General features: G+C 50.3%; 1 protein-coding gene across 2 annotated transcripts; it reads left to right on the top strand.

Moving 5' to 3' along the window:
- Positions 1-372: 372 nt before the first annotated feature.
- Positions 373-13,532, top strand: qser1 (glutamine and serine rich 1). Of its 2 annotated transcripts, XM_084437097.1 has the most exons (13): positions 373-692; positions 3,980-4,083; positions 4,338-4,484; positions 4,589-8,029; positions 8,258-8,544; positions 10,075-10,191; positions 10,464-10,597; positions 10,742-10,950; positions 11,215-11,352; positions 11,511-11,608; positions 11,804-11,950; positions 12,330-12,425; positions 13,167-13,532. In XM_084437097.1, the coding sequence occupies exons 1-13, from the start codon at positions 586-588 to the stop codon at positions 13,305-13,307; spliced, it is 5,166 nt and encodes a 1,721-aa protein (XP_084293223.1). In that variant the 5' UTR covers positions 373-585; the 3' UTR covers positions 13,308-13,532. The 2 variants fall into 2 exon arrangements, with proteins under 2 accessions (XP_084293223.1, XP_084293222.1); XM_084437096.1 differs by lacking the exon at positions 13,167-13,532 and having other exon boundaries at positions 12,330-12,880.
- The last annotated feature ends 6,329 nt before the right edge of the window (positions 13,533-19,861 follow it).

The raw sequence follows: 19,861 nt of genomic DNA, 5'->3' as shown, positions 1-19,861 counted from the left end.
TTATTGGTTTTGTTTGCACATGTATCAACACATGTACCGTCATACAAGGGGTACAACCCTATTGAGTATGCTTTTATGGTACTAGAAGCATTTAGCATAATAGATTTGTGTCATGTCACATCAACATTGCATTGTCACCCACAACAGCCATTTTGTACCGATGACACAATCAATCAATTTGAATAATACTGATAATACAATACCCAATGTCTGTCAATTAGCCTACCATTAATTTAACTAAATAAAATCGATGATCCCTTATGAATGTACATACCATGGTTTTTCATCTCTGAGAAAACTTCCAGCGCGTTTGCGGTGCATCCTGGGAAATAAAATGGGGACTTGAACCCACTATCACCATGCAGGGGCCGCTCAGACTAATTACGGGAGATGAACACTCATTATAATCAAACTCTCACTTTAGACAAAAGCCGAGATCGCGCCGGACTACCACAAGCATTGACGGCGCCCAATGATCTATGGTGCTTGAGAATGTGATCGTCTCTGCCGGCCCCGTGCTCGTATGTGTGCCCGCTGCTCTACAAAGCTCCACCGGGGAAGTGCGTTACTCCCAGCCTTCGCCGGATGATGGACAGGAATTACCCGACATCCAGCTTCGGGGACCCGCTGGCCCCACCAGCGCAGACCGTAGCCTGGGCCTATGATCGCAGCTCCGCTACTATTAAGCCAAGGTAAAAGATGAAGGGGAGGGCGGGTCACCTTCCGAAGAAAATTCCGGTGATGGAAGGCCTAGCACAACAAATAGCTTCCTAAAAATGTGACCAGTTTGCTTTACCCTCTGGAGCGATTTGGTCGAGGACTGTGAAGGATTTAAAGTTACAAACGGCGTCGGTGCTTGTGATTTTTCACAGACCCGACATGTGTGTCTAGCTAGCCTTAATGGCATGTGTAACTTTACGCCAATTATTTTCCTAGCACTGTGTTGCACGTAACGTTAGCTAATTACCACAATAGGCTGACTTCTGCATGTGCCTGCATGTCAAAGTGTTTGCTTTGGAGAGAAACACGGCAGCTAGCTAGCTGGAACTCCATGACTGCGCATTGGGTGTCAAAGGCAGATGAACATTACTGCGTGGAGCGATATACTTTATTAACGCCAGTTGCACATGTTTACTCTTTGATTTGTGCTAGTAACGTTAGCTAACGTTAGCCAACCCCGCAAGTAGTTAAACTTTACCAGCATATCTCAATCGCTCTGTTTTGTTGCACGTTGTGTAAACTGCTTGATATATTTGTATCCTCCGTTTGGGAGGTTAAAATCCAATAGCCAAGTTTCTGTTTATGTGCAGTCAGTAGCTCACTAATTACAGAAGACTAATTGGGACAAAAATACATTGGTTCCAATACTTGGCCTACTAATGCATTGCAAGAAGGGCATTATATGAACTATAGGGAGTATCAGCTAATGTGTGTGGCAATGCTATTTTGGTGCAGTCTCTTTGGGGTTAACTGTACTGGTTATGATATTGATGATATTTTTTAATGGCTTTGCAGGTGATATGTGGGCCACACCAGTTGCCCTAGTTATGACATCTTCTGGGCAAACACACAGACAGATAAGACAGTGTCACAATGGTTGATCATCCTGTGGAGATCAGCCTGTAAGCTATGGCCTATTCCAAATACCATGTGGCCATCCTAGTCTTCAGTAACACTTTTATGATATCATCATCTGATCAGACAGGCTTAAACCACACAACTGACACTGGTGGCTGCTTTTTAAATATATTTTTGTATCTGCCAAAAGGCTATTGTTTGCCGGGCTGCTACTGTATGACCCTAATATGAGTACAGTCCTCACTGACTCTCTCAGTCGTCGTTTGGCTGTACTTTTGAAATCCGCCATTGCGTTCTGATAATTTAATCATCTCATTTCCTCAAAAGGAGGTCTGGGGTCTATGCAGGGTCAGCTCTCTAAGCCCACCAGACAGTGCACATTTTCTAGGGAGCTTTCTGGCATTTAACATTAGGCTTGGGGTGGATTTTACTATGCGGAAACTTTCCACTTGTCTCGGCAGGCAAGTGTTTGGGAACATACTTTACATGTAGCCTACATTATGAAAAAGCCTTTCTTGTTAGATGTTGCTGTGTAGGCTAATGTCCCGTCTAAACTTGAACTACTGTGCCTCAGAGCAGACAAGTCTTTCACCCCATCCGCCTCCTTTTACACTTCTCCACCCTAAGGCATGGGAAGTGACAGAGAGATGCCTGTCTAGCCTGGCTTCGCCTGATCCAATTCGCAGAAATGCAAAGAGTGGAAATTCTCTGTTCATTTTCAATTTCCAAGGGGCATTATCAATGGTTGGAGATCAAAATGTCTTTGGATGCAATTGGATAGACCTGTAACCAATCAGAGCAATGGAAGCCATCTTGGTTGTTTATGAAAATGCCTCAACGGCGCTCCTCTGTACAGTCATCATATAACCCGCCTCATATTGGATGAAGGGTTGTGATTGGCCCGGTCAAGGATAGACCGGGTGGAAATCTGTCTGAACGGGAGCGTTACCAGACTGATCTGTGGAGAGTAACCGAACGTGAGCTCACGTGATCAGAATGGCGAAGCCAGGCGCTAGCACCCTAGCATAGCGCTTTCCTCTCCTTCGCACTCTTTTAGACGATCAGGAGAGGCGCTGCAAGAGAAAAGGTTACAGGCCCGGGCAGAATCTGTGTGTGTTGAGAGAGCGAGGGAGAGAGGCAAATTAGTCTCTTCCTTCCAGCTGTATGCTCTCCTTGGGACAGCTGGTTGTGTCCTGGCAAGAACATCAGACATGGGTTGGCTTCAATACGCCGGAAAAACATGACTCCATTATTGTGGAACCATCTGATAAACAGCAGACTGATGGAACTAGTTTAGGAGCTGTGTTTTGGTTCTGTTGTAATAAATCACCAGGCTATATACTGCATATAGGCTCAGTATTCACATTGCTTCACCCTATTTTAGATGCTGATTTTTCGATCTATTGGGTTCCACTGGAGGATTTTAGAAGAGATGGAGCTTAAAACCTCTCCCCCCAGATAACATAGGGTGGAGATATGTCTAGTTTTCTCTGTTCTTCTTTCGCATAGCCTGGGCTTCCTGTGTGGCCTGGCCTGCAGAACAGGTTTCACTTAAGAACAAAACCATCATCTGTAATACTTCTGTAAGTCATGTCATCTCTTTCATGACTCCTGCCGAGGCCTTTTTTCTTCCACCCTTCAGGGTGGCCTGTCAGTGAACGAATAATTAATTTATCTGGTGATGTGAGCCTTATTAACAGGGACTATGCAGAAGTTGCGTAGAGCAGCTTGTGTAGATGGACCCTAATTTAGCTTGCCTGTGTGCAGCGCTGAGTAGGAACAATAAAGGAATCTAATATCCTGTGGCGAGCGTTATTAACAGCAGGCTACCCGGGGGAATGCAAGCCGAGTCAGTCATCTGTCACTGTTTATCAAGGCGTTACAGCTGGTCCCTGTGTAGGTACTGGGACAATATCAGCACTGTGGCAGTTTACAGTATGTGCTGTGACAGATTGTTGTGAAAAGTCGTACGCGCCTACCTTCCCAACTGCTTGACGACTCTTATTCGCGCTGACTATCAAATTAGGTAGCCATTATTAGGAAAGTCACCTGAACTGAGAGATTGTAGGTTAATGAAACCTGTCATGGGGCAGATTTCGTCTCCATTGCGCCTGACACACTTTTATAAGCTGACATCATAGAGCTATTAATGTCAGCTGTGTGTGCGAGTCAGATAGGGCCACACTGTGAGGTTGTCTGAGCATTCTAGAAGGGATATGGAATGGGGTTGGGGTTGATTCTGTTCGCCTCACTGCGCCGGACTTCCTGTTTGAACGGTTGCTGAGTTTGTCCATGTAATAATCCTGTGCGCTACGTTTATTTGCAGGACTAGAGCCCTGAATTGTGTGTGTGTGTCTGTTTGTGTCTGTGTGTGTGTGTGTGTGTGTGTTGCTCCCCGTAGTTCCAGTTATGGTGCCACACAATTGGAGTCTGAGCTCCTACAGAGGCAGAGCTACACCTCCAGCCACCAGATGCCTACCTACACCCCCACACCCCACCCTACAGGTGAGCCAGCCTACACCCCCACACCCCACCCTACAGGTGAGCCAGCCTACACCCCCACACCCCACCCTACAGGTGAGCCAGCCTACACCACCACACCCCACCCTACAGGTCAGCCAGGCGCGGGGGAACTGTCACGCCCGTTCACTGTCGCGCCTCTCTCCCTCGCGGTAAGATTTTCAAATGCGCCGCCGGCCCGAAAAAGTGGCGCGTCATCCTCTTGTTCTCTCCTCTCTCTCTCCTCCCGTCTCTCCCAGGTCTGTCCGGAGTGTTTGACTCGGGCGGTAACACCACAGAGACCTCCATCATGAACTTCCTGTCTGCCATGGAGTCCAGAAGCCTTCAGGCTGGCCCTGCTAGTGCCTCTCTGCTCCCCCCCTTCAGGAGCCCCTCGTGGCCTGCCGGTGAGCACGCGCGTTGTGTTCTTTTAACCAGCGTTTTGTTTAAGACTCGCGCCTCCAACCGTGTCCAAGACCCGAGGCTGACATCTTTTGCGTTTGCTCCGCAGGTACTAACTCCTCCACCACAGAGCTGTATCTGACCGGCGCCCTGCCTTCCACTGCCACCTTCTCCTCGCCCGCCACCCTCTCGTCCTATCAGCACATCGGTGCCTTCCCCGCCAGGAGCTACGCCGCCGCCACCTCCTCCCTGGGCCTCCAGGACCCCGCCTTCAGCACGTCCGCCAACGGCCTGCTCTCCCACCACGACCCCCTCCTCCACCTCAAGGCCCCCCAGACGGTCCTACCCGCCACCCTGGCCTTCAACCACATCCCCGCCCCCTCCCTGGGCACCGCCCTGCCCATCCAGTCCTCCACGTATCGCTCCGCCCAGGAGTCGGCGCCTCACCTCCTGCAGCCCCAGTTCAGCCTCCTCCCCCAGGCCCTGGCCTCCTCCCAGCCGGCCTCCCAGCCTTACGGAGCCCCGGTCTTCTCGGGCTCCATCGAGAGAGCACTTCAGCGGGAATGTAGTGTGATCAAGCACCACCAGAGGCCTTCCAGCAGCCACGCCGCCCCGGAGCAGCTGCCCGGCTCGCAGCACCCCCTGCAGGGCTACCTGGGGTCCGGCGGCGAGGCCGAGGTCCCCTTCCAGCAGGACCCCTCCAGACAGACCCCCGTGCCCTGCAGCCCCTCGGCGGGGGCGGACTCCTCCTCCTCCCGGGGGGTCAACGGCACCCCGCAGCCCAAAGCGGGCTCGGCGTCCCAGGCGGCGCTGCAGCAATCTCAGGCCTACCCCTCTTCCATCCCCTCCCCCGGCTACTCCTCGCCCTCCACAGGAGCCAAGACGAAAGACTGTGCTTCCAAACTGGCGGCGCATTCCTCCGAGGCCGCCGGAGACGGCCACCCCCACCCCCAGGGGCACGCGGGCGCGTCTCCGGAGAGCTACGCCTCGCCGGGGCAGAAGCAGAACTCCGTGATCGCCAGCCAGCAGTCGGCCCAGCTGCCCAGCCTGCTGTCCATCAGTCACTCTCAGACCTACATCACCTCCCACAGCCAATCACAGGCCTCCTACTCCTCCGCAGACAAGCTGCCTTCCCTCTACAAGACCCTGCCCTCCTTCTCTGGCCAATCGGGCAACGAGGCGACCGGCAGCCAGTCGCTGGTCTACTCCCAGAGTCCCGGCCAGGGGCAGGAGGCCCACTATGTACCCCAGGGTCAGGCCTTGTGTCTGGGGAACCTCTCTCAGAGCTACCCCTCCAGCCACTCTCAGGGCGCCCCTAACACCAGCTACCCGTCTCAGTCGCAGGGCCCGGCTTCGACCGCCAAGTCCCAGAGCTACGCCGCGGGACAATCCCTCGCCTCTTCATACCCCTCCTCCTCTTCTTCCGCCGGGCGCGCGCAGCCCCTCTCCACGACGAACTCCACGCAGGGCTACGTCCTGATGCAGCCCTTGCCCGCGGGGAAGGCGGACGGCGGCCTGGCCCAGCAGCTGGCGCCGCCGCAGACCCAGAAGTACCTGCTGCCGGCGCCTTCGCCCGCCTTCTCCTCAGCCGCTCACGCGCAAGCCTTACAGAACAACGTCCGACCCTCGGCGCAGGACCTGAAGCCGGCCTACGGCAAACTCAAACTGGAAGAGCTTCCCCTCCAGGAGCTGCAGGCCCTGCAGCAGGCCTCCCTGGACACGTCCGGCGGCAACATGGCCGCCCACAACAATGTGGTCTACGTGGTGTCCAAAATGGACGACCGTTACAACACCCAGAGCGTGATCCGGAGCAACTCGCGCTCTGAGGAGCAGCAGCAGCAGCTTCTGGGCCTGGGCCAGACTCACATGGCGCAGGCGAAAGACGAGAGGATGGGGGGCCCCCATGGTCACAGTCAGCTGGTAAGCGGCGCCAACTCCCGGTTGGCGCCGGAGACGAAGGCCGCCAACTCTCAGCTTCTGTCCGCCCATGAGGAGCTCAAGCAGCACTCTCTCCTGCTCAAGGCCCCCGAGCAACAGAACCACCAAGCACTGACGCCCAGGTCTCTGGTCGACCAGAACCACAGCCACGGCCAGGCAGCCCAGACCCAGTTCATCAGGGTCCCCAACGCGCAGATTCTGATAGAGCCCAACCAGATGATACTGCTCCAGCAGCCGCTGATCCATTCGGGACACAACCCCTCCAAGGTGATGTCGGGTCACATGCAGCAGGGACAAGGCCCGGTCCAGGTCCAGTACCTGATGGACAGAGAGCTGATCAGTGCCAATGTCAATGGCAGCCACAGTCAGCAGGGGGCGGCAGTGTCCCACCAAGGCTCGGGCGCAGTGGACTCCAAACACCTCTTACCAAAAGACCCTTACACCCAGTCCACCAATCAGCAGTCGCATGACAACAAACACCAGTACACCCTCAACTCCATCTGCTTCCCAGAATCCATGCTGTTGGCTGACGAGAGGAACATCCTGTCCAATGTCGACGACATCCTGGCCGCCACGGCGGCGGCCTGCGGGGTCACGCCGCAGGACTTCGTCAAAGCCACATCTGGCGCCGACGACGACGAGATGTCCGCCATGGCCAACCCAACGGACTCCAAGGGTCAGTTCCAGACGGTGGACGCCAGACATCTGTCCCCCGGCTTCTCCTCCTCGCAGCACTCGATCGTCACCAACACTGACTCCTCCCACACCATGGCGCTGATGAACGGAGGCCAGATGACCGCGGACGGACAGGGGCGGCCGGTGCGCCCTAGCAACGGTTCCGAGCTCCACCCTGACGACCGGGGCGGCTCTGAGAATGACTATCACCTGGCTGGCCAGGGTTACGAGCCCTCAGGGCTGCAGCACGGTGCGCAGGGTAAGACCCTGGCTCTGGCCAAGGGGTCAAAGGCCATCAAGAGGGAGGACGGCCTGATGGAGTGCCCGTCCGAGGGCTTCCCCAAGAAGAGGGCCCGCTTCAAGGCCTTGGGCCCGGTCAAGCCGGCCTGCCTGGACGAGGAGGACGGCCAGCCCAGGCCGGCGAAGCGCGGTGGTGGCCAGGCCAAGCGCCAGAACTCGCGGGGCAGCGACACCAGCTCGCCCTCCACCTCGGAGGGAGTGTACGACGGCTACCAGCAGCAGGAGAGGATCCGCCAGAAGCTCCGCGAGGTGGAGGAGAAGCAGCCGGAGGTCAAGGTCGGCTTCATGGGCTCCTTCCTGGACTTCCTCAAGTCGGGTCCCAAACAGCACTTCTCGGCCCCTCCCGCGCGGGCCGCCAGTCGCTCCAGGAAGCCCTCGTCCAAACAAGGCCCCTGCCCCTTGCCCCCTCTGACCCACAAGCTGCAGCCCTCACCGGCCCCTCTGTTGCCCCAGGAGGGCCACGTGGGGAGCTCCCAGCAGAAACGTCTGGAAGAAGACCTGCAGAGGAACCTGGAGACTCTGCCCTCCTTCAGCTCGGACGAGGAGGAGAGCGTGGGGAAGAACTGGGCCCTGCAGAACAGCATCAGCTCCGCCCTGTCGGCCCTGGACGAGCCCGTGGACCGGAGGCACCGGACAGGTGAGCTGCTCTGTCAGTAGACGCGGTCCTGGATCGCTGCACTAGACCGACCTGACACTTTTGGAGCTACCAGAGTAGCACTAATAGAATGGCCAGAGGATACAGGTCTTAAACCCAAGCTTGGCTTTGATATCTACTCCCCTCCCCCTTCTCCCCCTCCCCTTCTCCCCCTCCCCCTCTCCCTTCTCCCCCCTCCCCTCTCTTCTCCCCCTCTCCATTCTTCTGCAGACTCCAGACTGCCCAACTGTGTCCTGAGCCCAGCCCAAACTCCCAGCATGCCCCAGCCTCTCGTTAAGGCCGAGGCACAGCAGAAGGATGCTCCCAAGGAGGGCGAGGCGACGGCGGCGGCGCAGGAGGGGGCGAAGGAGACCCCCCCGGGCCAGCTGGCCACCCAGCTGACCAGCGTGGCCATCGAGGGGCTGACGGACGAGGAGCTGTCGGACAGCGGAGGCGAGGGCATGTACCGCGAGAGGGACGAGTTTGTGGTCAGGAACGAGGATATCGAGAGTCTGCAGGTAGAACGGATGTGATTTTTTTTTCCGGATTAATCTGGATTTTCTGACCTGAAAATGTGACCCGCGTGAATCATGCAGATCCGTGAAAATAATATTTAGGTGGGAGGGGGCGGCCAAAGTGAAATGGAGAGGAATTCAGGACATTAAGTGTGTTTTTCTCCTTTCCAAGTAGCCTATCCACAAGGACGTTTGTTTGCGTTCAGCTCGAGCTCATCACGCCCAATTCCACAGCTGCTGCTTAGCTGTTAATGTTGCCTCAGTTGCGCGCGGTGCTTCAGTGGTAACTTAGGCTATATGCCAGTTGATAAGAAGCTCCCCATTCTGATCAGATATATCAAGTAGATTATTTCTTGTGATATGCCTAATATAATGTCTAGGATGCAGGTCTACTTTGACTTTTTCAACTGTGTGTCTGTCCTGCCCCCACATGACTGTGTGATCAGATAATCCTTGTTAGTTTTGTGACGGTCCTATTCGCATCCTGTAACAGCCAACCACAACTGGGCCTAAGTTGTAAATATAGCTTCTTAAGATGTAATCAGTTACATCTGATTGCTGTAGCTAGACACTAGCTAGTAGTGATCAGGTGGTCTCTTGACTTTGCCAGCTTAGCTAGATGTGTTGACACGTTAGCCTAGTAAGTTAGCCTGAAGGCATCCTCACGTCTGATTAAAGCTGTCATGCCGAATGACAGACCCACAGCGCTCTTCTCTAAAGAGGCTTTGTTTTGGGATTTGGATTGGATTTACACTCTTTTTAGACATAACATTACATCCAGGGACAACTTTTGGGCGTATTCTCCAGTTTCAATGGCTTGAAAATGAACCAATGCATAGACTTAATAAGACATGGGATTCAAAACATGTGACCCCTTAAAATATCTTGTTTATTTTTGTTGAATAACACAATCATTCCCCAAATGACCAGAACTAGATTTATCGCTGGTCGCCTTTGACTAATAAAATCGGTAAGGGGGTCTGGAAAGTCGCTAGATAAAGCAACAAAGTCGCCAAGTTGGCAACACTGAGGGAAACGCGTCAAAACATAAGATAAGTCTTACCTATTCAGCAAGCTAATTGGCTTCGAAATAAGAGTCTCACTATAAAAAGGATACTAGTGCAAATATTAAGATCAGTGTATGATGACATAGTGGATTAGAATGTGCCAGAGGCCACCAAATGTGGGCTTCTACAGATGATTCATTACATGACATCAGTCATTTAGAAGACCCTTTTATCCAAAGCGACTGGCGGGGGGGGGGGGGGGCAGACCCCTTCCTGGACCTCCCCCAGCTGGCTCCGCGCTCCGGATGTCTTCCTGCTTTTTTCTCCTTTGCCGGTCACCTGCCTGAGGTACAGTAGGGAGGAGCAGGGACAGAGAGAAAATCACTTCATATCAGCCCTTGGTACCGTCAGGTGTGTGTCCATGCTGAGGTCTCATCTGATCTTTCGTGTGTCCGTGTGTGCGTGTCCATCCGTGTGTCCCTGTCCATGTCTATCTGTCCGTGTGTGTGTGTGTGTCTGTGTGTAGGTGACCTTGAGGGCTGGTCAGGAGCCACCGGCCATCTGGAAGGTCCAGAAGGCTCTGCTGCAGAAGTTTGTGCCTGAGCTGAGAGACGGGAGGAGGGTGTTCTCAGCCACCAACAGTGTTAGTACACACACACACACACACACACACACACACACACACTTTGATGCACAAATACTTAGCAATTTATTCCTGGCAGTACTCATCGTAACACATCTTTCATACACAATTGTCTCAGCTCCCCATTCTAGGTTTATCATTGTGCACGTGTATCTCTAAAATCATATCCACTCACGGTACAATGTGAAGTTAAGGATACTATCCTTATCTTTAAAGATCACTGTGCTACCTTCTGTCTATTCAGCGTATTCTGTCCCCTGTCCTGTGTTCAGTACCTGGGATACTTTGGCGATGCTAAGACCATGTACAGGAGGGTTTACGTCAAGTTCCTGGACACGGTCAACAAGAGGGAGTACGTTCGCGTCTGCAACCGCAAACCGCGCTGCAAACCCATGCACTCTATGAGGTACCGTATGAAGAGGAGGAGATTGTGTTTACATAAATAAATAGATCTTCATGCACCATGTTTTGGCCTGTAATTCTCGGGGATCGGTAAAGTACCTTCCTATTTAGTTCAATCTTTCCCCTTTCTCTCCTCCCTTCTCTCCAGAGGTTCCCAGGTGAAGTGTCTGCTGGGCCTGAAGCCCGCCCCTCCCTCCGCGCCCTCTAACCCCACCACGCCCAAGCCCCCGGCCAAGCCCCGCCCCAAGCAGCCCCGGCCCCGGGCCGAGCCCCCGCCCAAGAAGAGGAGGAAATGGAAGGAGGAGTTCTCCGCCTCTCCCTCGGAGTCCTCCGCCGAGGAGGTGGCGGAAGAGGCTGGTGAGGAGGAGGAGGGCGTGAACAGTCACGTGTGAGGAGGAGGGCGTGAACAGTCACGTTCAAACACGCTGAGGGGGTTTGAAGCAAGGAGAGTCGATCCAGGCATTCAATAAACTGATCGGAAGGAAAAAATAGAATGTATATTAAAAAGCCTTTAATGTGGACTGGCTTACATGATAAAAAATTCAGGTGGTTATCATCCTCTTACTGTCCCATTGTTTTGACAACTACATCTCTCTCTTTATTTCTCTCTCTGTCTGTCAGAGTTCAACTCTCAGGTGCCGCTTGGCTCTCGGTTCCTGAACACCAGGACCATGAAGGAGACGTTCAGGAGCTTTGTGGAGCTGCTCACCAGCGTTGCCCTGGACGCAGATGTGATGAGCGCGCTGGAGCAGGAGAACGGTGGGTGAACCGAGGGAGGGAGGGAGGAGGAGGAGGAGGAGGAGGGGCTGAGAGGAGGATGAGGAGCGGGCGAGAGGAGAGGGGCAGAGAAGGGGAGCGCGTGTGAGCTCCAGAGGTTGCGAGTTTCGACTGAAGCTGCTCCGTCTTGTGTTCCCCAGATGAGCTTCTGTTGCCTCACATGAAGAGGGTGGAGGGCATGATCACCGACAACAGGAAAAGGCTGCTGCCCAAACTCTGCATGGGACAACTCTTCAAGGTACGCCACCCGCATGCACGCCTCCAGGCCCTGACTCGGCAGATATATTAGTTCTAACGAGAGGGGAAATCTAATCCGGTAGGAGGATCGCAGCCAGAGACGTATACGGTTTCAAACCTCAATGATTGGAACTTTGAACCGGTCTCTCTCTCTGTGTCTCTCTGTCTCTCTCTCTCTCTGTCTGTCTGTCTCCAGGCGGCTCTGGACAGCTTCCCGGAGATCTCCGTGGTGACGGAGCTGAAGAAGGACGGAGAGACTCCCGCCTTCAAGGTGCGCCTCAGTGGGAGGGCGTACAACAGGAAGACCATGAAGCCCTCCAAGTCCCCCAGCAAATTGCCCCTGGTAAGACCCCCCCCCCAAAAAAAACACACACTACTGCCCCTCCAAGTCCCCCAGCAAACTGCCCCTGTTAAGACCCCCCCCCCCCCCAAACACACACACACACACACACACACACTACTGCCCCTCCAAGGCAGCTAAGCCAATCATTTTGGGATGGGAAAAGAGAAGCACTTCAGAGGTTCGTCCAGTAGATGGCGCCATTGAATCACTGTAGTCTCTCACACAACCACAATGTACAAAAGCTCTACATGCTGCTAGACCTGTTGACTTGTGTAAATGGTAAACGCAATGATGTATTTTGCCCTTGTCATATACAGTAATGCTCTAGGTGTTCATGAATGGTTTGTAACGGTCACGCTGTCTCCTCCTCTCTCCCCAGGAGTACACCGTTGACCAGCAGAAGACCCAGTGGTTCTCTCTCTACCACTCCCTACAACATTACAAGTACCACACGTACCTCATGTGTAAAGATGAGGTGAGATGGAACTACACACACACACACACACACATACACACACATACACATGCACACATATTGAGTGAGCATGTTAATGTGCCGTGTGTGTGTGTGTGTTCACAATGCAACCAAGCCAGCTGTCTATTTGGTACACCCTGGTGCCCTCTGCCTGTGTTGGAGCAGGTGATATTGTGACTAGCGATGGGAGCCACACAATCAGCTGTGAGGGCTGAAGCTGTCACGTGGAGATAAGCCTGGCCTCTAACCCTGGTCCCCTCCTCCCTAGCAGTCCCTCCGTGGGCAGCTCATGATAGACGAGGATAAGTAGAGGAGCAAGGTGACCCCCATATTTACTATGTATACAGTCAGTCAGAAAGACACCAGATAGACTCCCGCATGGAAGCCTAGCTTGGAGCTTCCCCTCGGCTCCAACCATCCAACTAGCTTTCCCTCTCTCTCTCTCTCTCTCTCTCTCTCTCCTTCTTTCTCTCTCCCTCTCTCTCTCCTCTCTCTCTCCCTCTCACTCTCTCCCTCTATCTCTCTCTCCTTCTCTCACTCTCCCTCTCGCTCTCTCTCTCTCTCCCTCTCTCCCTCTATCTCTCCTTCTCTCCCTCTCTCCCTCTATCTCTCTCTCCTTCTCTCTCTCTCTCTCTCTCTCTCTCCCTCTCTCTCTCTCCGTCTTATCTCTCCTTCTCTCTCTCTCTCTCCCTCCCTCCCTCGCTCCCTCCTGACGTGGGTGGTGGTGTTGCTGTGTTGCAGATTGCGTCCCTGCGTGTGCAGGCCGGGGACCTGGGCCAGGAGCAGACGGTGCAGCTGTGCATGCAGAACGCAGCCTGGGTGGAGGGGCTGTTCGAGCGCTTCGGAGAACTCCTCAACCAAGTGCAGCAGGCCTGCCTATAGCCTGGAGACGCAGAGGGACAGAGACAGGCGGAGGACGCCTGCCCAGGGCCCCGGGATGGTGATGGACGGCCCCGTTGGTGGCTAGCCTCCGAATGTCCCGGGGACCCGTGAGCAGCCGGCCCAGAGGGCCGGACTAAGAGCTGGACGCGGGCGGCGCATCAGTCCCCTCGCCCGCGCTCCTGTTTGAAAGCACTAAATCGATCAACCAAGGAAGACGGGCGCCGTGGCGATGGCAGAAGGCATGCGGGGGTGGGGGGTGGGGGGGGGGGGGGGGGGGGGGTGCAGTGTTTTAGAAGGTCCTCATCGGCCGGATGGTTCCGGAACCACAGAATGGTCCTCATTCACCAATGTCTTCCTCCGTTGTGTTTTTCTTCTTAAATATGTTAAGAAAGGTCCTAAGAAAAGTGTACGTCTGATTCATGACATGTTCTTGCACAGCAGAAGTCGTTCGCACCTGTGTTCTTATCGTAAACTGATGTTCCTAATTAGTATAGGTAAACGGGCATGAGACTGCAGGGCCTTGTTAAACTCAATCCTGAAAAAATATCAGCGCAATCGGGCTATTTTTGGAAAGATTTAAAATGGTGAAAACAATTATTAAAATATGTTACAAATGATACAATAATATTTGTATTTCAATCCTATAATATGATACAACTGTAGAATTGAAGGAAACGCAATAAGCAATGATTTTGTACAAACATTTTAGCACTCAAATGTGCATACTGACTGCTCTTGTGTTCGTAGATTATGTTCTTACCAAATAAGAAAACATGGGTGAATGTCAGAATCTTTGTGAAGATTGCGTAAATGGGGTTTAAGAAGAAAATGCTTCATAAGACTGTTGGTGAATGAGGCCCATCGTTCTCTGGGCTTTATAGTTTTATAGTCATTAGCCAACCGCTAATGGGCCTTTTCATAGACCTGTTATTATATTCTTAGCTGTTTAAGTACTTTCCCCTTTTGTTTTGTAACTCATGAGAGATCGCAACCAATGAGCATGCACTAGATGGACAGTGGTTAGCATAGGAACTAGGGGCAGCCAATCAGAATGCAGAGCCTTGATTACCTACAGCAAGCCTTTGTCAACATTTTGATAAGTAAATATAGAAGTTAGGTTACTGTGTATAAATAAACTATAAACATAGATATATGTAAACATCCATTTTCATAATGGAGCGCCAAATTTATATATAATGTACATTTTGTAAAAAGGGCCGTGATTTTTGTCAAAATCACCGTAATTCTTTCAAGGAAGAATTTCATATAATATAGATACTTTCCGATTTTGCTTTGAACTCTTGCTTTGAACTCTTTTACTTATAACAAGAGATAGGACCCTTGACATGGAGAAGGTGCAATTCTAATACTGCTTTTTGTGATATTTTACTGTAATGAAATGCCATTACCTTGACTGTTGTATCAGAGGTAGTAATAAGACAAAAAACAACACTTGCCTTTATACTCTTTCTTTACAAACATTTGATCTCACTAATAGATGTATTTTTCACAGAAGGAAATATTGTCATATTTGTTCCATGTTCATTACACTTTGTAATACACTTTTTAATTGTTTTTCAGAGAAGATTCCTTATATCGTAAGTTTATATGTCAAAAATACATATTGTATGCTATCTTAAGATGATTTCTTTAATACAGGTTCTCTACAGATTATGCAGATGGCATTTGAATAGTTTTTGCTTTTCAAGTGTAGCTGTGTTACACTGCAATTATTTTCTGATATGTGAAAATAAATTTCCTACTAAATATGGACGTGTGTGTCGAGTCACTTTCACACTGGGTGGGTTTTAAAGGAGTAGTAAAGGGAAAATGCATGTTTAGCCCTGTTTTAAGGTTACTTGTGATCATATACAATGGCTCAGATCAAAACGTTGACAAAGCTAGCACTTTTGAGAAAGTGATAATTGCTCTACCACCGTTTAGGTCATACAATGGATGTGGGTGGGCACCTTGAAAAATCATTCAAAAACATGTTAAACTCTCGATTTGAAAGACAAGAAGCTCACCGAGGGGGTAATTGGTGTCCGTTGGTGTTCTGACATCAAATTTGCCGAAAAGTATGAATCCTGTAGGGTTTTATTGATCATTTTATGAAATTCATTGACTTGTATTGAAGCGACCGTTGTAGATGTGTAGATCAATCCGCAGAGGGGATTCAGGAAGCGGAACTACTTATGGTAGCTATTGTTATTGTTTATGTTGCTAGGCTACCTAGTTTGCGGAGGTTTACACACGTATGTGCTGTGAATAAATAGTTCTATGCTAAATATTTAAAAAAGCCTTTCCAGATGAACTAGAATCTTACTTTATGGCGAATTATATGTCAGAATGCCAACTAACACCTCGGTGAGTTTCTTGTCTTTGAAATTCAATCAATCAATCAATCAATCAAAGCTTTATTTGTATAGCGAATTTCATACCTTCATAAATTGAGAGTTTAACATGTTTTTTGAATGATTTTTCAAGGTGCCCACCCACATCCATTGTATGACCAAAACGGTGGTAGAGCAATTATCAGACTTTCACAAAAGTGCTAGTTTTGTCAACGTTTTGATCTGAACCATTGTATATGATCATAAGTAACCTTAAAACAGGGCTAAACATGCATTTTCCCTTTACTACTCCTTTAACATGGGTGGCAACATTAGCTGTTATGGTGCTAAGCCAGACAATTTACTGGATATGCAGCATATCTAAATATGTCAACATGCCAGCACCTCGGTATTAACGTGACCGATAGCTTGAAGAATTTACCTTGTTGAGCATGAGTTAGAAGTAGGTAGTTTCTAATGAAACTAGCTGGACATCTTTTAGCTGAGAAGGAATATTGGGTGAGGAGGCTTTTGGTCATGGCAGACTGAGGTTTCCTCATCTCTCTTCACACTCGACACCATATTTTCATGGCGACGGAAGCATTCCCCTATCACCGAGGTCACGCTATCCTACAGTTCCTGGAACTCTGCGGGATGTAGGCTACGCCTCACTTTCATGAGCACACGGGGAGGGATCCGTCAGTGTTTAAGCCGTCTCTGTTCATAAAACAATCTCAACACAGCAACTTGTGTCAGAGGGAAGAGGGCTGTTGGCACAAGCTCAATGTGTATTGAAATACTGGAACCCAAGGGCCCTCACAGACATACCCCCCTAGACATGTGTATTGTGTGAGAGAAAGTGAGGGAAGAGTGCGTGAGGGAGCAAGTGAGGGGAGAGTGAGCCACTTGGGTGTGTGTTTGTCTCCAAACTTGTGACCGACGTCCTACCCAGACAGCAATCCGATCAGGGCCATATGCAGGCCAGATCTGGCACTTGTGTCTTAGTTCCGGCCCATATATGGCCCAGATCCGCTTGCTATCTGGGTAGCTGTGAAACCCGCTTGTGGCGGGAAGCTCAGACCGCGTTGCTCGCCCGCCATGGCCTCATGACCAAACTATTCGGTCAGAACGGGCGGCTGACATTGTGTCAGTGGCCTGTTGAATAAAATATGATTATCCAGCCGGTCAACACTCAGAGAACGTCCCCAGTACTGCGAGGAAGACAATGGCGGCCCTGTGTTCCAGCCCACGGCCAGAGAAGGAGCGCACTGTCCCCTGTCCTTTAGAGTCGGGGTGGGGGGGACGGGGGGACGGCTGGATGCGTGTTGAGGATTCCAGCGTGGGCATCATTGCTGGAAAGGGACAGTTGTTGGACGCCTGCTCTCCGGCTGAAAAGCATTATGAATATTGATAAGCTGTGTATCTCCATATGTGGGAGATTGACTGAGGACCCTTTGAGGCAGGGTGAGGCTGAGAAAATCCAGCGAACGATTGCTTACTGAGACTTTTCCCAGAAGTCCTCTCATTTGGTGTTCATGATAAACAGTGACATGCACTTGGCTTGTCTGATAGATAGATAGATAGATAGATAGATAGATAGATAGATAGATAGATAGATAGATAGATAGATAGATAGATAGATAGATAGATAGATAGATAGATAGATAGATAGATAGATAGATAGATAGATAGATAGATAGATAGATAGATAGATAGATAGATACTTTTATTATCCCGAAGGAAATTGACAGTAAGCAGTCTAAGCAGCCCAATAAAACAAATCCATGAAATTTATAGTCGTGTCATGTATACAAAACCATAATTCTCCTCAGGCATTGTATGGCCGATAAGTTTGAAGGAGAACTTAGAGGAAATAACTTGTATTTCCCAGGCACGGAAGTGACACAGGACAGCAAACATTGCTTTGACCTTGTGGGCTACTTCTCTCATTGTATTAACCTGAGAGCTACTTTGTGGGCAGGTACTGTGTGTGTGTGCATACGTGCGTGCGTGCGTGCGTGCGTGTGTTTGTGTGTGTGTCTCTGTGTGTGTGCGTGCTTGAATGTGTGTGTGTGTGTGTGTGTGTGTGAATGTGTGTGTGCGTGTGCGAAATGCCTTCCGATGTGTGGCTATGACATAGGTGGCTGGTTTACAAAACACGAGCTCATCTGACTGCAATACATTCAGAGAGTGGCGGAACCAGTTCAGAGCTCATGTGAATGCCTCTACTCTCATGCTGCAGGCTTGACTGTCTGTTTGCTAGCTCTGATTTCAGCCGTGATACTGTACTCTCTTGTCACGCTCTAACATTTGGATATAGCCTACTTGTTGTGTTCATCAGCTGCGTCTGGAGAAAGGGTGAGTTAATGTGTTTAGTCTGTTAATAATGTTAATTATTGATGACATGGATCATCTCTGGGCGATATGAAGTAGAGTACACATTTCAGAAAAAAACAGTTCCAGAAAGGTTCCTCGGTCAGCCCTAACCCTCGAATAACAGTTTTTAGTTCCTGGTAGAACTTTAATTTGTTGTAGACACTTTATTTGTTGCAGGTAGAACCTGCTTGTACAGCATGGCTGTACTGTACCTGACGTGATGTGGTGGAGAAGCAGGTATTAGGTGGAAGAAGTACAACAGAGCAGTCTAATGGAAGCTTACTGTACATGAAAAGATCACTTCAATTTCATCCTCAAACCATGAACACAATAGCAGATAATCATGAAGGCTCTGTCATATTCATATATGACTTAAGATTTACCTTGAGGTTTATGTTATCAACATAGAAGTTAAAACAAATAAGTGTTACCCAAATGAAAAACATGACTTCCTCTGTTGTTGGTAGCTAGTATCATTGCTTTGCACTGAGCGGTATGTGAGGCATGGGCTTAATGACCAGTTAGGATGATTATGAGACAAGAGTGGAATTTACCTGAATCACCTAAATAAATTTGCCCCTTTGTCCCAATGTTTAATTTCCTGCTGTTGTGATTATGCTGTATCATTGGATGCTTCTGCTGGGTTAGTTCTTATTCCTGATGGTTTCAGAGGAGGGGTAGTGTTCAGAGGAGGGGTAGTGTTCAGAGGAGGGGTAGTATTCAGAGGATGGGTAGTGTTCAGAGGAGGGGTAGTATTCAGAGCAGGGGTAGTGTTCAGAGGAGGGGTAGTTTTCAGAGGAGGGGTAGTATTCAGAGGAGGGGTAGTATTCAGAGGAGGGGTAGTGTTCAGAGGAGGGGTAGTGTTCAGAGGAGGGGTAGTATTCAGAGGAGGGGTAGTGTTCAGAGGAGGGGTAGTGTTCAGAGGAGGGGTAGTGTTCAGAGGAGGGGTCGTATTCAGTTTCAAACCTCTGACCGGCTTCCTGAGCTTTGTCTCTCAGATGAGTTCTCACCTGATTGCAACATTTTTTTTTTTGTGAACGGTTCTACTGATCTGGGTTTTACTTCATGCTGCATGGAGAGAGCCGAGGCAACAACCCCCCCCCATCACCACCACACACACACACACACACACACACACACAATACTTTCTGTCTGGGAAGATGAGGTGCCGAGGGGGGGGGAACGGGCCTCTGGGGTGCATTTGTAGACAATGCAATGTTGTCAATGTCAAGTTTTTTAGTCACATGCTACATCATACAAAGAGCAGTGAAATGTATTTCTTTCGTTATCTCCTCGATTGTGCACACACTAAGCAATGTAGAGAAGTAAAAACAAATTTAAAAAAACAAATAAAAAGCCCAATCTTTGACTGGAGTGATCCGCGCCATCATGGACACATACATAACTCCTAGTCCCCAAAATACCCACATGATGCACACGCACACACACTCACACACACACACATGCCGAACGTGCACACACACAGTGCACATTCACGCGCCTGTACAACAGCCTCTGGCCAACCGGTTTTTCATTGTCACATTCTCTATCTTCTCACCTTTGTGTTTTGGAGAGATAACCCAGTCTTCCTTTCAGCTCTGTAAACAATTGAGCAACATTGTGACGCACTGCACACATCTAGTTCACTGTATCGCCTTTCTTGATTTCCATATCAGACTGGGCTTTGAGAGACAATGAGGTCTTCTCCAGTCTGACCTCCAGTTGCCAAAATGGCAAGGCAAGTGTGCATGTGTGTGTGTGTGTGTGTGTGTGTGTGTGTGTGTGTGTGTTGATCTCTGTCAAACCAACATAACATTTCTGACCCCAAAGAAGGTCTACCCAGCA

The sequence above is a fragment of the Borostomias antarcticus genome, assembly GCF_949987555.1.
Source record: "Borostomias antarcticus genome assembly, chromosome: 4".
NCBI classification, from domain to species: Eukaryota; Metazoa; Chordata; class Actinopteri; order Stomiiformes; family Stomiidae; genus Borostomias; species Borostomias antarcticus.
Note: the sequence above shows the minus strand (reverse complement) of the source record. Positions and strands in the feature narration are given on the sequence as shown.